General features: G+C 44.7%; 1 protein-coding gene across 3 annotated transcripts; it reads right to left on the bottom strand.

Moving 5' to 3' along the window:
• Positions 1–1,600: 1,600 nt before the first annotated feature.
• Positions 1,601–15,988, bottom strand: slc31a1.L (solute carrier family 31 (copper transporter), member 1 L homeolog). 3 transcript variants are annotated; one of them, XM_018228604.2, is made up of 6 exons: positions 15,835–15,978; positions 7,884–7,967; positions 4,859–4,985; positions 3,580–3,652; positions 2,841–3,009; positions 1,601–2,691 (listed from the first exon to the last, which is right to left on the bottom strand). In XM_018228604.2, the coding sequence occupies exons 3-6, from the start codon at positions 4,970–4,972 to the stop codon at positions 2,490–2,492; spliced, it is 558 nt and encodes a 185-aa protein (XP_018084093.1). In that variant the 5' UTR covers positions 4,973–4,985; positions 7,884–7,967; positions 15,835–15,978; the 3' UTR covers positions 1,601–2,489.
• Positions 15,989–16,094: the final 106 nt, after the last annotated feature.

Genomic DNA, 16,094 nt, shown 5'->3' on the forward strand with positions numbered 1-16,094 from the left:
GTAGAAAGAAGTGCTAGGAGCGGTGGAGAGCATAGATTTAATGTTTAGGATCGTCATGTCTCTATAGCAACTGCCAATGCCATCTGCTAATTGGCGGATCAACTGAGGAGACGTGTTAGAGAGGTCACTGATTTTTAACCAAAGCCCAAGTCCTCTTTAATGCGCATGCTCAAGATTATCTAGTAGAAAGTGCGCATGTGCATATCGCCATAGGTATGTGAAGTCTAGTGAGGCATGTTAATGGTTAAATTCTTGTTGTGGGGGTTGACATGTCCTTTAAGCTTTCTTCACTAAAGTTTCAGGTCTCCGCTCTATCGGTGTTATTCCAGGAATGTCTAGCTGTATATTATATATGATATTTTATTATAATGTTTTAATATTTTAATATTTTATTTTATATTTTATTATATTGTATCCCAATATTTTATTATTTTTTATCCCAATATTTTATTATAATACACAAAAGCCATGAATATCTTGTAAATTATATCCTTATAAACGGTGAGTTCTGATGTCATCATTTATAAACGGTGAGTAGTGATGTCATTTCTGTCACTTGACTCACTAAAACTTGTGTATTATAATAAATAAAGTACCCCCTCTTGCAAAATATGGGCCTTCGGCCTCGTGTTTTTATATGGTCCTGAAACTCCTCGGTAACTTATAATATCCTTATATTTTACAAAGGGGGTACTTTATTCCCTATATAATATTTTATTATAATTTATTATTTTATCCTAATATTTTATTAGAATTTATTATATTTTAAAATGTTATTCCTATATTTTATTAATATTTTATTCCTATATTTTATTACAATATTTTATTTCAATATTTTATTATTTTATCCCAATATTTTATTCTAATAATTTTATTCCAATATTTTATTATACTATTTTATTACAATATTTCATAGATTCTTACTATTCCATTGGGACTGCATGGGTTATGAGCCAGTAAACTTTGAAATACGGTGGGTTTTACAGTATTGATCCCAATATTTTATTACAATATTTTATTACAATATTTTATTATAACATTTTATTCAAATATTTTACTATAATTTATTTCAATATTTTATTATAATATTTTATTCCAATATTTTATAGATTCTTACTATTCCTTTGGGACTGCGCGGGTTATGAGCCAGTAAACTTTCAAATACTGTGGGTTTTATACTTCCTGCCGTTCTGGTGGTCCCCAGTCGGTGTTTTATCTGGAGATATTTGTAGAAATCATGTGTGGGTAGGTTTTCATGGTTAGCGTTTCTCCAATTTATTAGGTTGAGGTTTGGAATGCATGTTTCTAGCATTTCCACCCCAGCCTGGTTTGCTGGGTAAAATAAAATATTATATGGACCTTTTCAATAGTCCCACAATAAACTCCCCCAGTACTCTGCCCTGATATAGAGCTCCGGTTCTTCAGACTGCTCTTTTCCATGGACAGGCAGGGAAGTGGTGCTGTTGTAGCTCTTACCCAGGGTACAGTTCTCTTTGAGCTTCTCTTTCCAAGCGTGAGCAAAGAAGAGGAGGCTGTAGTACAACTGTGTGTCTCACCTTCCCCAGGTGAGGGTTTGTGTGAGACAGAAAGGACACGCCGCTCATTCTGACTGCTTTTATTAAAAGGTTTTGGTTATAATTTTTCACTATTGGAAAGAAAGATGATTTATAAAAACATTACATTATTCAGCTAAATCCATCAAAGCAAGATCTTAAATAAAAAAAAATACTGGGAATAATTATTCGATTGACAAACATGTGATCATTGTGACTCCGCCTATCCACGTCACATTGTAATTGTACAAATCTCTATTAGATTTCAATTGGTCGCTTAAAACTCGGGGAGGGATCAACACTTCTGCCTGGAGACCATTCAGCATAGAGGGAGGGTAAAACTATAAGTGTTGGAATCGTGTGTGTGTATATGAAGGGTAAATTAATCCCGAGTATATAAAACAGACAGAGTGTTGTAGTTGTAAATCGCTTTACTGCACGACTAAACATAGACTCATTATACCTCCTAATGAATATTCTATTAGTAATAGAAACAAAGTCCAGGGCAATTTCCAGAGAACTTTGCAGGAAATCTGATTTGGAGATGAAGGGAATTGAACATGGAAGTTCCAAAGAAGCCGTTCAGCCGGATCACAAGCAATTAATAGTCTACACGCAGAGAAGTCACAGACGTGTAGAGATTGGCCAATGAGAGCAGTGGTGCTGGAATCGGTTATGCACTTGACGTGAGACAAAGACTTGATTGGCTGCAGCAACTCTATAAGTTGTATTTTCCACGTGGGAAGGTCGAGGTTACGTGGTCGTATGGTTCATCAACAAGGGTAGTTTCCAAGAGGCACGGGTCTGCCGGCATATAAAGGCACTATATACATACGGTTACCCTATTCACTCTCATAGTACCAGATCTAGCCATGTCTAGGAATGAAGGTCACTGATGGAGGCAGCAGAGAGGTCTCCTTCCCCAGCGACTGCTCATTAATGACAATGTTCCGTTATGTCCACCACCACCGCCTTCTTCCAGCTGAACAAGAAGTACCCGGTCCCGGCTCCGGCAGCCACAGCGATGCACAGGTAAGCGTTGTACGTCATGAAGATCAACATAAGGAAATAACTCACCACCACTTGGATGATGTGCAGCAGGGTCTGCATCATGTGGGGTAAACTGAACATACGCTGCCTGCACAGGGGGAGAGAATGAGGATAAATTCAAAGACATTCACATAGTAGTGAATATACTGTACATACAGTAACCTGGGGTTGCCCACCATACACCAATCGGAAATATGACTGATAACAGAAGTAGGCAGGAAGGGGTCGGACACTTACCCCACTGTTTTGTGAGTCTCCATCAGTGTGGTCCCATTGGGCCCCGGCACCGGCATGGAGTTATATCGGATGCTGACTTGTGACTTCCTCAGCAAGGCTTCCCGCGAAATCTTCAGCCCCTCGTACAGCAAACCCAACAGGAACACGGCCACAAAGGCGCCCGCCATTTCTGCTCAAGTGGCACCAGCCCAGTGAAGGAAAGGGAACATGTTTATTGTAACACGTGGGCATGTACTAATAGGCTCTTACCCACGATATCCTGATCTAAGGGAATCAATATGGCACCTCCTCCCATATGTATAAATACAAATATACAGAGAAGGAATGTTCTGGGCACACAATAAGCTATACCCTCATACTGTACTGTCTAAGGGAATCAATATGGCACCTCCTCCTCCCATATGTATAAATACAAATATACAGAGAAGGAATGTTCTGGGCACACAATAAGCTATACCCTCATACTGTACTGTCTAAGGGAATCAATATGGCACCTCCTCCCATATGTATAAATACAAATATACAGAGAAGGAATGTTCTGGGCACACAATAAGCTGTACCCTCATATTGTACTGTCTAAGGGAATCAATATGGCACCTCCTCCCATATGTATAAATACAAATATACAGAGAAGGAATGTTCTGGGTGCAATGTAAGCTACATTAGAAAGTGACAGATGTGAGGGATATAAATATTACTCCATATGGAGAAGAGGCAACAGAACAGAGAAGGGACTGACCTCCTGCAGAATTAATGACCAGGCCTGTGAATAGCACCTCCACATTCTCATATCCAAAGTAAAAGGTCATTGCCTGGAAGAAGCAAAAAGAGAGTTGAGCCTTACATATTACACTACTGCACTGTTTCAAGAGTCTGACCCAGAGAAGAGAAAGGGACAGACACAATAACAGTTACACAGAACTATAAACCCAGTGAGAATGAGGAATGAATGGATATTGGGAAGTTGTATCAGGAGTCAGAGGCAGCAGTGCAGGGAAGAGAAAGGGACAGACACAATGACAGTTACACAGAACTATAAACCCAGTGAGAATGAGGAATGAATGGATATTGGAGAGTTGTATCAGGAGTCAGAAGCAGCAGTGCAGAGAAAGGGACAGACACAATGACAGTTACACAGAACTATAAACCCAGTGAGAATGAGGAATGAATGGATATTGGGAAGTTGTATCAGGAGTCAGAAGCAGCAGTGCAGAGAAGAGAAAGGGACAGACACAATGACAGTTACACAGAACTATAAACCCAGTGAGAATGAGGAATGAATGGATATTGGGAAGTTGTATCAGGAGTCAGAGGCAGCAGTGCAGGGAAGAGAAAGGGACAGACACAATGACAGTTACACAGAACTATAAACCCAGTGAGAATGAGGAATAAATGGATATTGGAGAGTTGTATCAGGAGTCAGAGGCAGCAGTGCAGAGAAAGGGACAGACACAAAGACAGTTACACAGAACTATAAACCCAGTGAGAATGAGGAATGAATGGATATTGGGAAGTTGTATCAGGAGTCAGAAGCAGCAGTGCAGAGAAGAGAAAGGGACAGACACAATGACAGTTACACAGAACTATAAACCCAGTGAGAATGAGGAATGAATGGATATTGGGAAGTTGTATCAGGAGTCAGAGGCAGCAGTGCAGAGAAGAGAAAGGGACAGACACAATGACAGTTACACAGAACTATAAACCCAGTGAGAATGAGGAATGAATGGATATTGGGAAGTTGTATCAGGAGTCAGAAGCAGCAGTGCAGAGAAGAGAAAGGGACAGACACAATGACAGTTACACAGAACTATAAACCCAGTGAGAATGAGGAATGAATGGATATTGGGAAGTTGTATCAGGAGTCAGAGGCAGCAGTGCAGAGGATGAGGAATAAATGGATATTGGAAAGTTGATTAGAATTAGAGTAACTGTTAAGCATATTTTTGTGTTTTACATACCTTTTAAAATGACAGTATGTGGGAAGGATGAGAGCATGGCTGTACCCCAATAATACTCACCATCATGTGCATCCCACACCCTCCCCCATGGTCGCCGTGACTTCCAGACGTGGTGGGGTGCTGGTGGCCGGCGTGTGGGTCGCTGGTAGTTGCCATATGGTGAGAGTGATTCATGTCCAGAGATCAGCTGAAAGGACAGAGGGACGTTATTATAGGAGTATAAGGGAACACTGGAATATTCCTGTCCCTTCCCTCCTTGCCCCGGGGCTACAACACATGGTCTGGCTCAGCCGTCATTCTGCTAACACCAAATCTTATTTAGTCGTGTCCCACAGTGCAGCCGGGGCAGGGAACAGACGTAATTGGCAATCACAGGCTCCTGGCTGATACACTGGGAATCATATTATATATTAGATTATATTATATTATACAGGGGAGGCCTGTAGGGCACAGGCATAAGGGAATTAAGGAGCAACATGTTATCAGTTAAATGGCACTTAGCTCAAATAGCCAATAACATGCTGGCCCAGGGCTAGTGCACTGCTGTGTGAGACTTTCACAGAATATAAAACAGACCCCCCCCCCCATGTGTCCGGTCCATTATAGTAAGAACTGATGTGTCTGTGTGACTGCAGGACATGCAGGGTTAATCCTCTATCACTGGATTGTATTGGAGGGAGCAGAGGCAATTAGTAATATATTGCATTTTCCTTATATCTCCAATTATTGCAGTGCCCTCCCTTCATCTATTAACCTGTATCACACCCAGAGCTGGTGCCAGTGTTATTTGGAACCAAGAATCCCTTCCTCTTGTGAGTGAGTCTGCTGGGAATGTTCTGGTGCAGCGGGGAATAGAGATGACTCCTTCCTTGTACAAAGCCTCTGGGTCCCACACACACAAGGAAGGAGTCATTAAATATCCAAATAAATTAATCATACTCATTCCTGCTGCCACTAATGTGCCCTGATATCCTCCCATTCATTATCTGTGCCACCATTATTAGCATCCATTAACTTTATATTCATTATTTTACTGGGAAAGTGCCTGCAGAGAAGGAGCAGCTTGTATGGAGTCGCAACCAGCCATGACACTGCCCTCATGAGCTGCCACAGCATCATAATAGTAATAATCATTTTTACTAGTAGTAGTAAGAATTCAATCTCCCTCCAGTTCTCCTCTTCAGTCACTGCTTCACCCAGTGACTGACCATGGGAAAGAGAGCAGCCCAGGAGCAGGAAGTACAGAGAATCAGAGCTCTGTACCTGGGTAAGTACTGGGGGAGATTGGATTCACTTACCCAGGGGGAGGTTCCTGTCTGACCATGGGAAAGAGAACAGCCCAGGAGCAGGAAGTACAGAGAATCAGAGCTCTGTACCTGGGTAAGTACTGGGGGAGATTGGATTCACTTACCCAGGGGAGGTTCCTGTCTGACCATGGGAAAGAGAACAGCCCAGGAGCAGGAAGTACAGAGAATCAGAGCTCTGTACCTGGGTAAGTACTGGGGGAGATTGGATTCACTTACCCAGGGGAGGTTCCTGTCTGACCATGGGAAAGAGAACAGCCCAGGAGCAGGAAGTACAGAGAATCAGAGCTCTGTACCTGGGTAAGTACTGGGGGAGATTGGATTCACTTACCCAGGGGGAGGTTCCTGTCTGACCATGGGAAAGAGAGCAGCCCAGGAGCAGGAAGTACAGAGAATCAGAGCTCTGTACCTGGGTAAGTACTGGGGGAGATTGGATTCACTTACCCAGGGGGAGGTTCCTGTCTGACCATGGGAAAGAGAACAGCCCAGGAGCAGGAAGTACAGAGAATCAGAGCTCTGTACCTGGGTAAGTACTGGGGGAGATTGGATTCACTTACCCAGGGGGAGGTTCCTGTCTGACCATGGGAAAGAGAACAGCCCAGGAGCAGGAAGTACAGGGAATCAGAGCTCTGTACCTGGGTAAGTACTGGGGGAGATTGGATTCACTTACCCAGGGGGAGGTTCCTGTCTGACTATGGGAAAGAGAGCAGCCCAGGAGCAGGAAGTACAGAGAATCAGAGCTCTGTACCTGGGTAAGTACTGGGGGAGATTGGATTCACTTACCCAGGGGGAGGTTCCTGTCTGACCATGGGAAAGAGAGCAGCCCAGGAGCAGGAAGTACAGAGAATCAGAGCTCTGTACCTGGGTAAGTACTGGGGAGATTGGATTCACTTACCCAGGGGGAGGTTCCTGTCTGACCATGGGAAAGAGAACAGCCCAGGAGTAGGAAGTACAGAGAATCAGAGCTCTGTACCTGGGTAAGTACTGGAGGAGATTGGATTCACTTACCAAGGGGGAGGTTCCTGTCTGACCATGGGAAAGAGAGCAGCCTGGCAATTCTCTACCTTAGTAATTGACTAAATAGTTTCCTAATGGGGCAAATGCAATGTCGCAGACTTCATCTAAAAAAACACTTCCTATCATGGCTCCAACTGCCTAGTTGCTAGGGAAAGGGGCAACTGAGCAACCCCATAACATAGTTATGAATAATAAAGAGTAACTACAATTCCCACTGTATACTTCATACTAAAAGTTGATTTAAGGTGAACATCCCCTGAGGTTCCTTATGAAAGTGCAAGCTCACATGCCAGAGGCAATGAAAACGGATCTCACAGAGAAGGATACTGCCGAGTCCGGGATAACTTGGTGCTCAGCTGATGGTCATGTGACTAGAAAGCTCTTTTCTCACATTGTTTTTGCTAATTTTGCTCAAATTTAAATATCCTCCCCCCCATACAGTGCTGGCTCATTCAATGTTCTTCTTTGCAACAATGCAGCATCTCCTACAGCTCTTTTTATCCGCAGAGTTCTGAGACACTGTTTGAGGAGTTAGAACCAGCAGTGCAGAGAGAGAAATGCTTTAGGCTGGAGCCAACTACTGGTACAAAGTTTCAATGGTTTGTGTAGTCTGGACCAGCAGTACAATGAGCACTAACGGAACAGACCGACACTGCTTGGGCACAGAGTGTGACACTTACATACACACAGCACTCTGAATAAAGAGTGGATAATGTGCAGTATTGGCAGTGGAAGGGTTAATGACAAAGCCATGGGCAGCTTACCTGATAGAAGCCTAGCACACACGGGGTGCCCTTAGTTTCCAGCAGACACACACGGAGGCACGGAGGGTATTTCAGTGCTGGAGTCTATAGTGCAATAGTATTAATAGTGCATGAGTGAGGGAGCCGCCCACTTGTTCAAGCATATGATAAAATGATCATGTGATCCCAGTGCTGCCTTTAATCCCATTAACTTCCTCACCCTCCCAACATAAAGAACTGGCCCTGGGTTGGTTAAAGGGAAAGTACAGGCTGTGCCACTGAATACAGATTTGTTTTCAGAACATACAAGATAAGAGTTTGTGCAGTTCTCCTACAATGTCCTGATTTATTTATAATAGCCTTACAATAGGAGCCCAGGAGAGGCAACAGCTCTGTTCTCATGAAACTCTGTTTTCTTTTCAAGGGGATCTGTACCCAAATAAAAGGGCAAGTTGGGGCTACTGTGCCCCCATAGCTGCAGGGAGAGGGTGGGCTGACAGTGTATTATACGGGCGCTATCAGTGGCTGCTTCTCTAATTAATCTCAAATTCTAATAAGAAATGAGGAAGGAATTTGCATAGGAACAAATTCCCCACAAGTGAGTTTATATAGTAAAACTGAGGGCTGGGGGAGCGGCGCTGGGCAACCCTGCAATTAGTCTGCTTTATATGAATAATCCAACCAGAATAGGGCGGAGGCTTTGGATCTGCCCCAGCCGGGCTTTATATGAGAGGAGCGTGTAGTGTAGACCGACAGTATGACAACATAATGACAGCTGTGGTCTGTGGCTTCTCTCATATGAGACACCCCAGCAGTCTCTTGTTCATAAGTGTATGTCTAATGTGTCCGTTATAACTCTGTCTTTACTCTGATTCTCTGTACTTCCTGCTCCTGGGCTGCTCTCTTTCCCATGGTCAGACAGGAATCTCCTCATGTGTAAATTAATCCAATCTCCCCCAGATCTAACCCATATACAGTGCCCTGATTCTGTATACATCCTACGGACAATCAGAGCTCTGTACCTATGTAAGTACTGGGAGAAAATTGGATTCACTTACCCAGGGAGAGGTTCCTCTCCAACCATGGGAAAGAGAGCAGCATTGGAATCACTTACCCAAGGTGGGAGGTTCATGTCTGACCATGGGAAAGAGAACAGCCCAGGAGCAGGAAGTACAGGGAATCAGAGCTCTGTACCTGGGTAAGTACTGGGGGAGATTGGATTCACTTACCCAGGGGGAGGTTCCTGTCTGACCATGGGAAAGAGAACAGCCCAGGAGCAGGAAGTAGAGAGAATCAGAGCTCTGTACCTGGGTAAGTACTGGGGGAGATTGGATTCACTTACCCAGGGGGAGGTTCCTGTCTGACCATGGGAAAGAGAACAGCCCAGGAGCAGGAAGTACAGAGAATCAGAGCTCTGTACCTGGGTAAGTACTGGGGGAGATTGGATTCACTTACCCAGGGGGAGGTTCCTGTCTGACCATGGGAAAGAGAGCAGCCCAGGAGCAGGAAGTACAGAGAATCAGAGCTCTGTACCTGGGTAAGTACTGGGGGAGATTGGATTCACTTACCCAGGGGGAGGTTCCTGTCTGACCATGGGAAAGAGAACAGCCCAGGAGCAGGAAGTACAGAGAATCAGAGATCTGTACCTGGGTAAGTACTGGGGGAGATTGGATTCACTTACTCAGGGGGAGGTTCCTGTCTGACCATGGGAAAGAGAACAGCCCAGGAGCAGGAAGTACAGAGAATCAGAGCTCTGTACCTGGGTAAGTACTGGGGGAGATTGGATTCACTTACCCAGGGGGAGGTTCCTGTCTGACCATGGGAAAGAGAGCAGCCCACGAGCAGGAAGTACAGAGAATCAGAGCTCTGTACCTGGGTAAGTACCTGACGGGAGATTGGATTCACTTACCCAGGGGGAGGTTTCTGTCTGACCATGGGAAAGAGAACAGCCCAGGAGCAGGAAGTACAGAGAATCAGAGCTCTGTACCTGGGTAAGTACTGGGGGAGATTGGATTCACTTACTCAGGGGGATGTATCTAATGAGAATAACAGAAAAGGCGACTTGGTTCACCCCTGTTCGAATTAACCTTTAAACAGCATAACCAGCAAAGAATAGGCTCCTGTACTTTCCCCACAGCGCAGATTGAAGGCCAACAATACATTGTGTGACACTGCTGGGTATTGCAACACTGTGTTTTATTACTTTGCACTCACAGCTCTATACACAATTACTCTCCTCTAATCTGTAAACCTGGGACACAATGTAACTGTGTCACTGTTATCAGTAACGCAGTCTATTCACCCATACTAGATTATATATATATATATATATATATATATATATATATATATATATATATATATAATATATATATATATATATATATATATATATACATATATACACACACACACATGTAACAAGAACATTCCCATAGACACATCTAAGTCACACCCACATTACTGTGCTGTAATCTCTGCCCCCCACATGAGCCGCATTCCCCCAACATTCCTCTCCCAGCAGGGGCTGACGGGCACAATCGGGGAGATTTAGTTGCCTGACGACAATGTCCCTGAACTTCTGGCGACTTCGGAAACCGAAACGCCGCGAGTGCCATTGCGCTGGCGTCTTCTCATTATAGCAGGCGGAACGAAGTTCGGGGAGATTGTCACCCACAGAAGAGGCGATTAGTCACCAGGCGACTAAATCTCCCCGAATCTGCCCGTGTGCCCCGGCCCTAAGAGCTTATGGGACATTTACTGTGCAGAGTTGTGCTGAAAGATCTGAAATAATAATAAAATGTGCAAACGATAGTTCTTGGGGGCTGTGGTAGTGACATGACCCCCTACAGTGGTACCGGAGCACAAGTATGGAGTGAGCAATTTATGTCTTCCAGCCCTGCTTGTTCCTTGTGCAGCAGCGGAGAGAGTGCAACCAGTAGATGTGTCTCAGACAGAGCAGGTCCCAGGCACAGAAGGGGTTAACAAACAGAGTCAGAGGAGTTTAGTGATAAAACAAGGGGTTACCCTTCACACACCTGTATGGGTTAAATCTGATACATTGTGTCGGCAGTCGGTTCTTCTCCAGCAGGGACTCCATTTCCCACAATGCCTTGTTCATGTTCCATGGAGACGGCCAATAACAGAAGCGAGCAAGGCATTGTGGGAAGTGGAGTCTTGCCTAGGATTTCTGATTTCAGGCAAAGTGAGAAGGGACAAGAACAGAACAGACTGACACTGACGCAAAGTCCTTTCTCTATGATATTTATGGACGGTCAAAGTCTGCAGCAGTGACATCAACTGACTAACACCTACAGATACCTGTTCTGATACTCATTAACCCAAGAGCTGACACAGCGCTAACAGCAATATGGCAGCACCGATATTCCATGTACTGCTGCCCCTAACCCTATAAGGACAGGAACACCTGGTTACAGTAGCCATGTAACTGGGACATTTTATCTGTCTGGCTGTTTCTATTCTCTGCACTGCAGCTTCCAACTCCTGAAACAAAGTAGCAAGCTCCAGCAGGTTAACAGACCTGCACCTCAAACAAAACAACTCCCTGCAACCTCCAGACAACAGTTTCCCCATCGTTTTATGACCTATAAAATATACAGAGAGCGCCAACCTTGCATCAGTGTTGGGTTAGAGATGTGGCAAGAGCCACGCGGATTTACGTTGCCAAACAGAATATAATGGTGGGATTGGTGCCAAGGAAGGGGAGCCTGGCACACAAATAAAGCGGATTACGCAGGTACAACACTGAGGTCGGGGCTTTGCGGTGTGACTTTATGATAGTTCCTGGTGCCATGCTTCTGTCTGTCTGTCTGTCTGATGCCACACCCCTCCCAATTACTGGGGATTCTGGGACTTGTAGTGCAACCACAGCCATGAAATGACCCAATGTCACAATTACAACAACTCCTGCATTTGGGTTATGGAGACGACTCATTTAGTCTTGTGCAGAGGCACAGACATGCCAACGGCTTTAAAGGGGGTAGTTCACCTTTAAGTTAACTTTTAGTATGTTATAGAATGAACAAATCTTAATAACTCATTTGGTTTGCAGTGGGGGTCACTGACCCCGGCTGCAAAAAAAGACTGCTCCGAGAGGTTACAAATGTATTCTTATTATCACATTTTATCACTTTGGTTTGTAGCTGGGCCTCTTCCAGAATCTCATTCACACCGTTGCTTGGTTGCTAGGGCACTTTGGACCCTAGCAACCAGATTTCATTGCTTGTAATTAAAGCAGTGTTATTTGTCGAAGAAACTTCAGGTCAGTCACTAATTGTGACTCCTTAATCGTCATTCAAGTGCCACTGGTTTCCAAGGAAAGACATTCCAGTGAGCAGTGCCCAGCTATTGGCTACTGTAACCCTTATCAACCGGACTCTGCCCTGGCACCCACAGTACACAAAAACATATTGACTATAAAACCTTGTAGTTCTACACCAACATGAGCGACCTTTGCTTGTGGGGTTCAAAAGATATAGATAAACACATGCCTTTTATGGGTGTGTATCCAAATGCCCCGCCAATTAAATACCTATCTGCAGAGCTCGGATTCTCTGTACTTCCTGCTCCTGGGCTGCTCTCTTCCCCATGGTCAGACAGGAACCTGAACACCAGCAGAAAACAACACTGTGAGAGCCAAACTAAACAACCAGGGCAGAGTGCCCTTCCTATCAGCCTGCAAATATGTGGATAAGATAGGTCAGTCAGCAATAGAGAGGCATTTAAAGGGTAAGTGTAGTATTATAAATGTAGTGGTATTCCATTATGTTGTAATCTGCCAGTAGAATCCCAATGGGCTGTAGCCTATCAGGAGTTTACTATGACAAAATGTGACGGTCTGCCAGCCAACAGGAGCCACAAATGGAATTCACCCTAGGTTATTTACTTTCCTGTACTGAGGCATAATAATAACTATGGCAGCATAGGTATTCCTCTGTACTAAGCACAATTCAGCAGAAACAGCCCCTAAGTTTGCTCATAGTCTGTACAGAGAGATCCCATAAAACTATGGCAGTATAGGTATTCCCTGTACTAAGCACAATTCAGCACGAACAGTCCCCTAAGTTTGGTCATAGTCTGTACAGAGAGATCCCATAAAACTATGGCAGTATAGGTATTCCCTGTACTAAGCACAATTCAGCAGGAACAGCCCCCAACACTATAGGTTATAGGAAAATAACCAAGAGCAAAGACAAAGGGTTAGGGCACTAGTATTTATCACTTTGAAACTATAAGGGTGACTATGGATGAACGTTTCAAAGGAGAATATATCCTGTTAATGTTGGCACTGGGTAATTAGAGGGCAGGGTTAAGCTCACAAGCAAAGATATGATCAAGTATTGTTTTCTCATTAATCCTCTATGTTGCAAGAAGGCACATAAATACTGTAAGTACCAAGTGCCATGCCAATCTGTTCAATAACCAACCCTGCCCTAACAACAGGCAACCTTATCTGAGTTCTATAGGTTACCAGCTTGGCACCCACAGTGGGCTATCACTGGACAAACAGCTCACTAGCGTTACAGCCCGATTACCCAATGCCCTGATATCTCCCAGGTTTGGCTGAAACGTCACCAACTGAATCTGCGCTATGTCTCATTACATAAATAATAAAGACAGAAATCAGGGGGTGGTAGCCGAGACCCTGTCGCAGGAGGTGGGCACAATGATGGCCACCAGATTATTACGTAAACAATATGGGTATAACTGTCAGACTTACAATGGGAAGAGAACAGTCAACCCTCTCCTGAATGGGTTTCATAGGCCCTCAGTATGCCCAGCGTGTAGGAGGCTAAATCAGGCAAAGATCCACTTGTTTGGTAACTTCATTCTCTGCTGGGATGTGAATGGGTTAAACAGCCCTCAGGAACTCATTTAATGCCAATAATTAGCCGTGCCAATGAAGTGTCATAACTGCATTTAATTGCCCTCCTGCTCTCTAATTGCTACAGATATAAATATTCTATACAATGTCTCCTGGTGAGAGACGCCTGGGACTTGCACGAAACCTGTGTTTCCCATCATTGCTTTATATTCTCCCAGTGAACTCAAATAGCCGGCGTTCAAATGGGGCGCAATCACCTTGGCACCAACCCTGACACTAATAGGAACATTAGCAATTTCTTTTCCCTCTGGTGAAATAAAAGGCAAACACCACTAGTAGGTGCTGAGAGTTGTAGTTGTATGTTTGGCCACCTTAAGTATATGGTACAGAATGAATAACCTTGTTATGAGCTAAGGGGGCCCAGTCTGAAGGTCAGTTAGGGGGAGATTTGGGGTGAGTGCTTATTTGTACCCTGGGTACCCCTGGAACTATAGCAGGGTGACACCCCAATGTTTCTATATATCTGTAACCTTGTTATGAGCTAAGGGGGCCCAGTCTGAAGGTCAGTTAGGGGGAGATTTGGGGTGAGTGTTTATTTGTACCCTGGGTACCCCTGGAACTATGGCAGGGTGACTGTTACCCCAATGTTTCTATATATCTATAACCTTGTTATGAGCTAAGGGGGCCCAGTCTGAAGGTCAGTTAGGGGGAGATTTGGGGTGAGTGTTTATTTGTACCCTGGGTACCCCTGGAACTATGGCAGGGTGACACCCCAATGTTTCTATATATCTGTAGCCTTGTTATGAGCTAAGGGGGCCCAGTCTGAAGGCCAGTTAGGGGGAGATTTGGGGTGAGTGCTTATTTGTACCCTGGGTACCCCTGGAACTATAGCAGGGTGACACCCCAATGTTTCTATATATCTGTAACCTTGTTATGAGCTAAGGGGGCCCAGCCTGAAGGTCAGTTAGGGGGAGATTTGGGGGTGAGTGTTTATTTGTACCCTGGGTACCCCTGGAACTATAGCAGGGTGACACCCCAATGTTTCTATATATCTGTAACCTTGTTATGAGCTAAGGGGGCCCAGTCTGAAGGCCAGTTAGGGGGAGATTTGGGGTGAGTGCTTATTTGTACCCTGGGTACCCCTGGAACTATAGCAGGGTGACTGTTACCTTAATGTTTCTATATATCTGTAACCTTGTTATGAGCTAAGGGGGCCCAGTCTGAAGGTCAGTTAGGGGGAGATTTGGGGTGAGTGTTTATTTGTACCCTGGGTACCCCTGGAACTATAGCAGGGTGACACCCCAATGTTTCTATATATCTGTAACCTTGTTATGAGCTAAGGGGGCCCAGCCTGAAGGTCAGTTAGGGGGAGATTTGGGGTGAGTGCTTATTTGTGCCCTGGGTACCCCTGGAACTATAGCAGGGTGACACCCCAATGTTTCTATATATCTGTAACCTTGTTATGAGCTAAGGGGGCCCAGTCTGAAGGTCAGTTAGGGGGAGATTTGGGGTGAGTGTTTATTTGTACCCTGGGTACCCCTGGAACTATAGCAGGGTGACACCCAATGTTTCTATATATCTGTAACCTTGTTATGAGCTAAGGGGGTCCAGTCTGAAGGTCAGTTAGGGGGAGATTTGGGGTGAGTGTTTATTTGTGCCCTGGGTACCCCTGGAACTATAGCAGGGTGACACCCCAATGTTTCTATATATCTGTAACCTTGTTATGAGCTGTGAGGGTTCTGATCACATGGGTAGTGACGGGCCAGTAAGAGGAGTATGTGGTTGGCAGACTCAGTGTACAGTACAAGGTACATGTTTGGACTTATTACTAAGGTAAAATACTGAGAGCATGAAAAAATCAATAGCTAAATGAATATTAAAGGGCAGTTAAGGCAAGTTTACTAGACACAGGTCCGCAGGGGAAAGCAGCATGGCAGATCCCACCGTTCCAGACATATTATTATTACTATTATTATTAATATTATTATTATTATGACACAGGGGTGTTTATCAGAAAATAGCAAGTGGGGCTGAGGGATGGGGGCTGCTATGTGGCCAGACAAGGAGTATTAGGGAAGGAAGACAGGTAGTGCCAGTGACAAGGTGGAACTACAGGCCGGTCCTCACCTCTAGCAGTGGCCGCTCTCAGTCCCGGTAGCAGGAGGTCGCTCCACGCACTGTCACATCAGAGATCTTCCCAACTGAGTGACCGAATTCCTCCCACCTCCCATTAAACTCCACCCACGGCCGGCAACTCCATATCTTCAGAATGAAACTTCAGTTTCCGCCTTCTGAACTTACTAACCTATCAGAAGGCGTTATTATTCCCCTGTCCTATTCGGATTGGGCAGCGTTCCCTACTGCTGGGAGGCGTGACACGCAAGTCG

The sequence above is a fragment of the Xenopus laevis genome, chromosome 8L (genome assembly GCF_017654675.1).
Source record: "Xenopus laevis strain J_2021 chromosome 8L, Xenopus_laevis_v10.1, whole genome shotgun sequence".
Classification (NCBI taxonomy): Eukaryota; Metazoa; Chordata; class Amphibia; order Anura; family Pipidae; genus Xenopus; species Xenopus laevis.

Excerpts from the sequence above, each read along its gene's own strand:
- slc31a1.L (XM_018228603.2), bottom strand. The coding sequence starts at position 4,972 with ATGAATCACTCTCACCATATGGCAACTACCAGCGACCCACACGCCGGC. Across the intron at positions 3,653-4,858 it reads GGTGTGGGATGCACATGATG|GCAATGACCTTTTACTTTGG; the intron begins GTGAGTATTATT and ends TGCTTCTTCCAG. Across the intron at positions 3,010-3,579 it reads GGTCATTAATTCTGCAGGAG|AAATGGCGGGCGCCTTTGTG; the intron begins GTCAGTCCCTTC and ends CCACTTGAGCAG.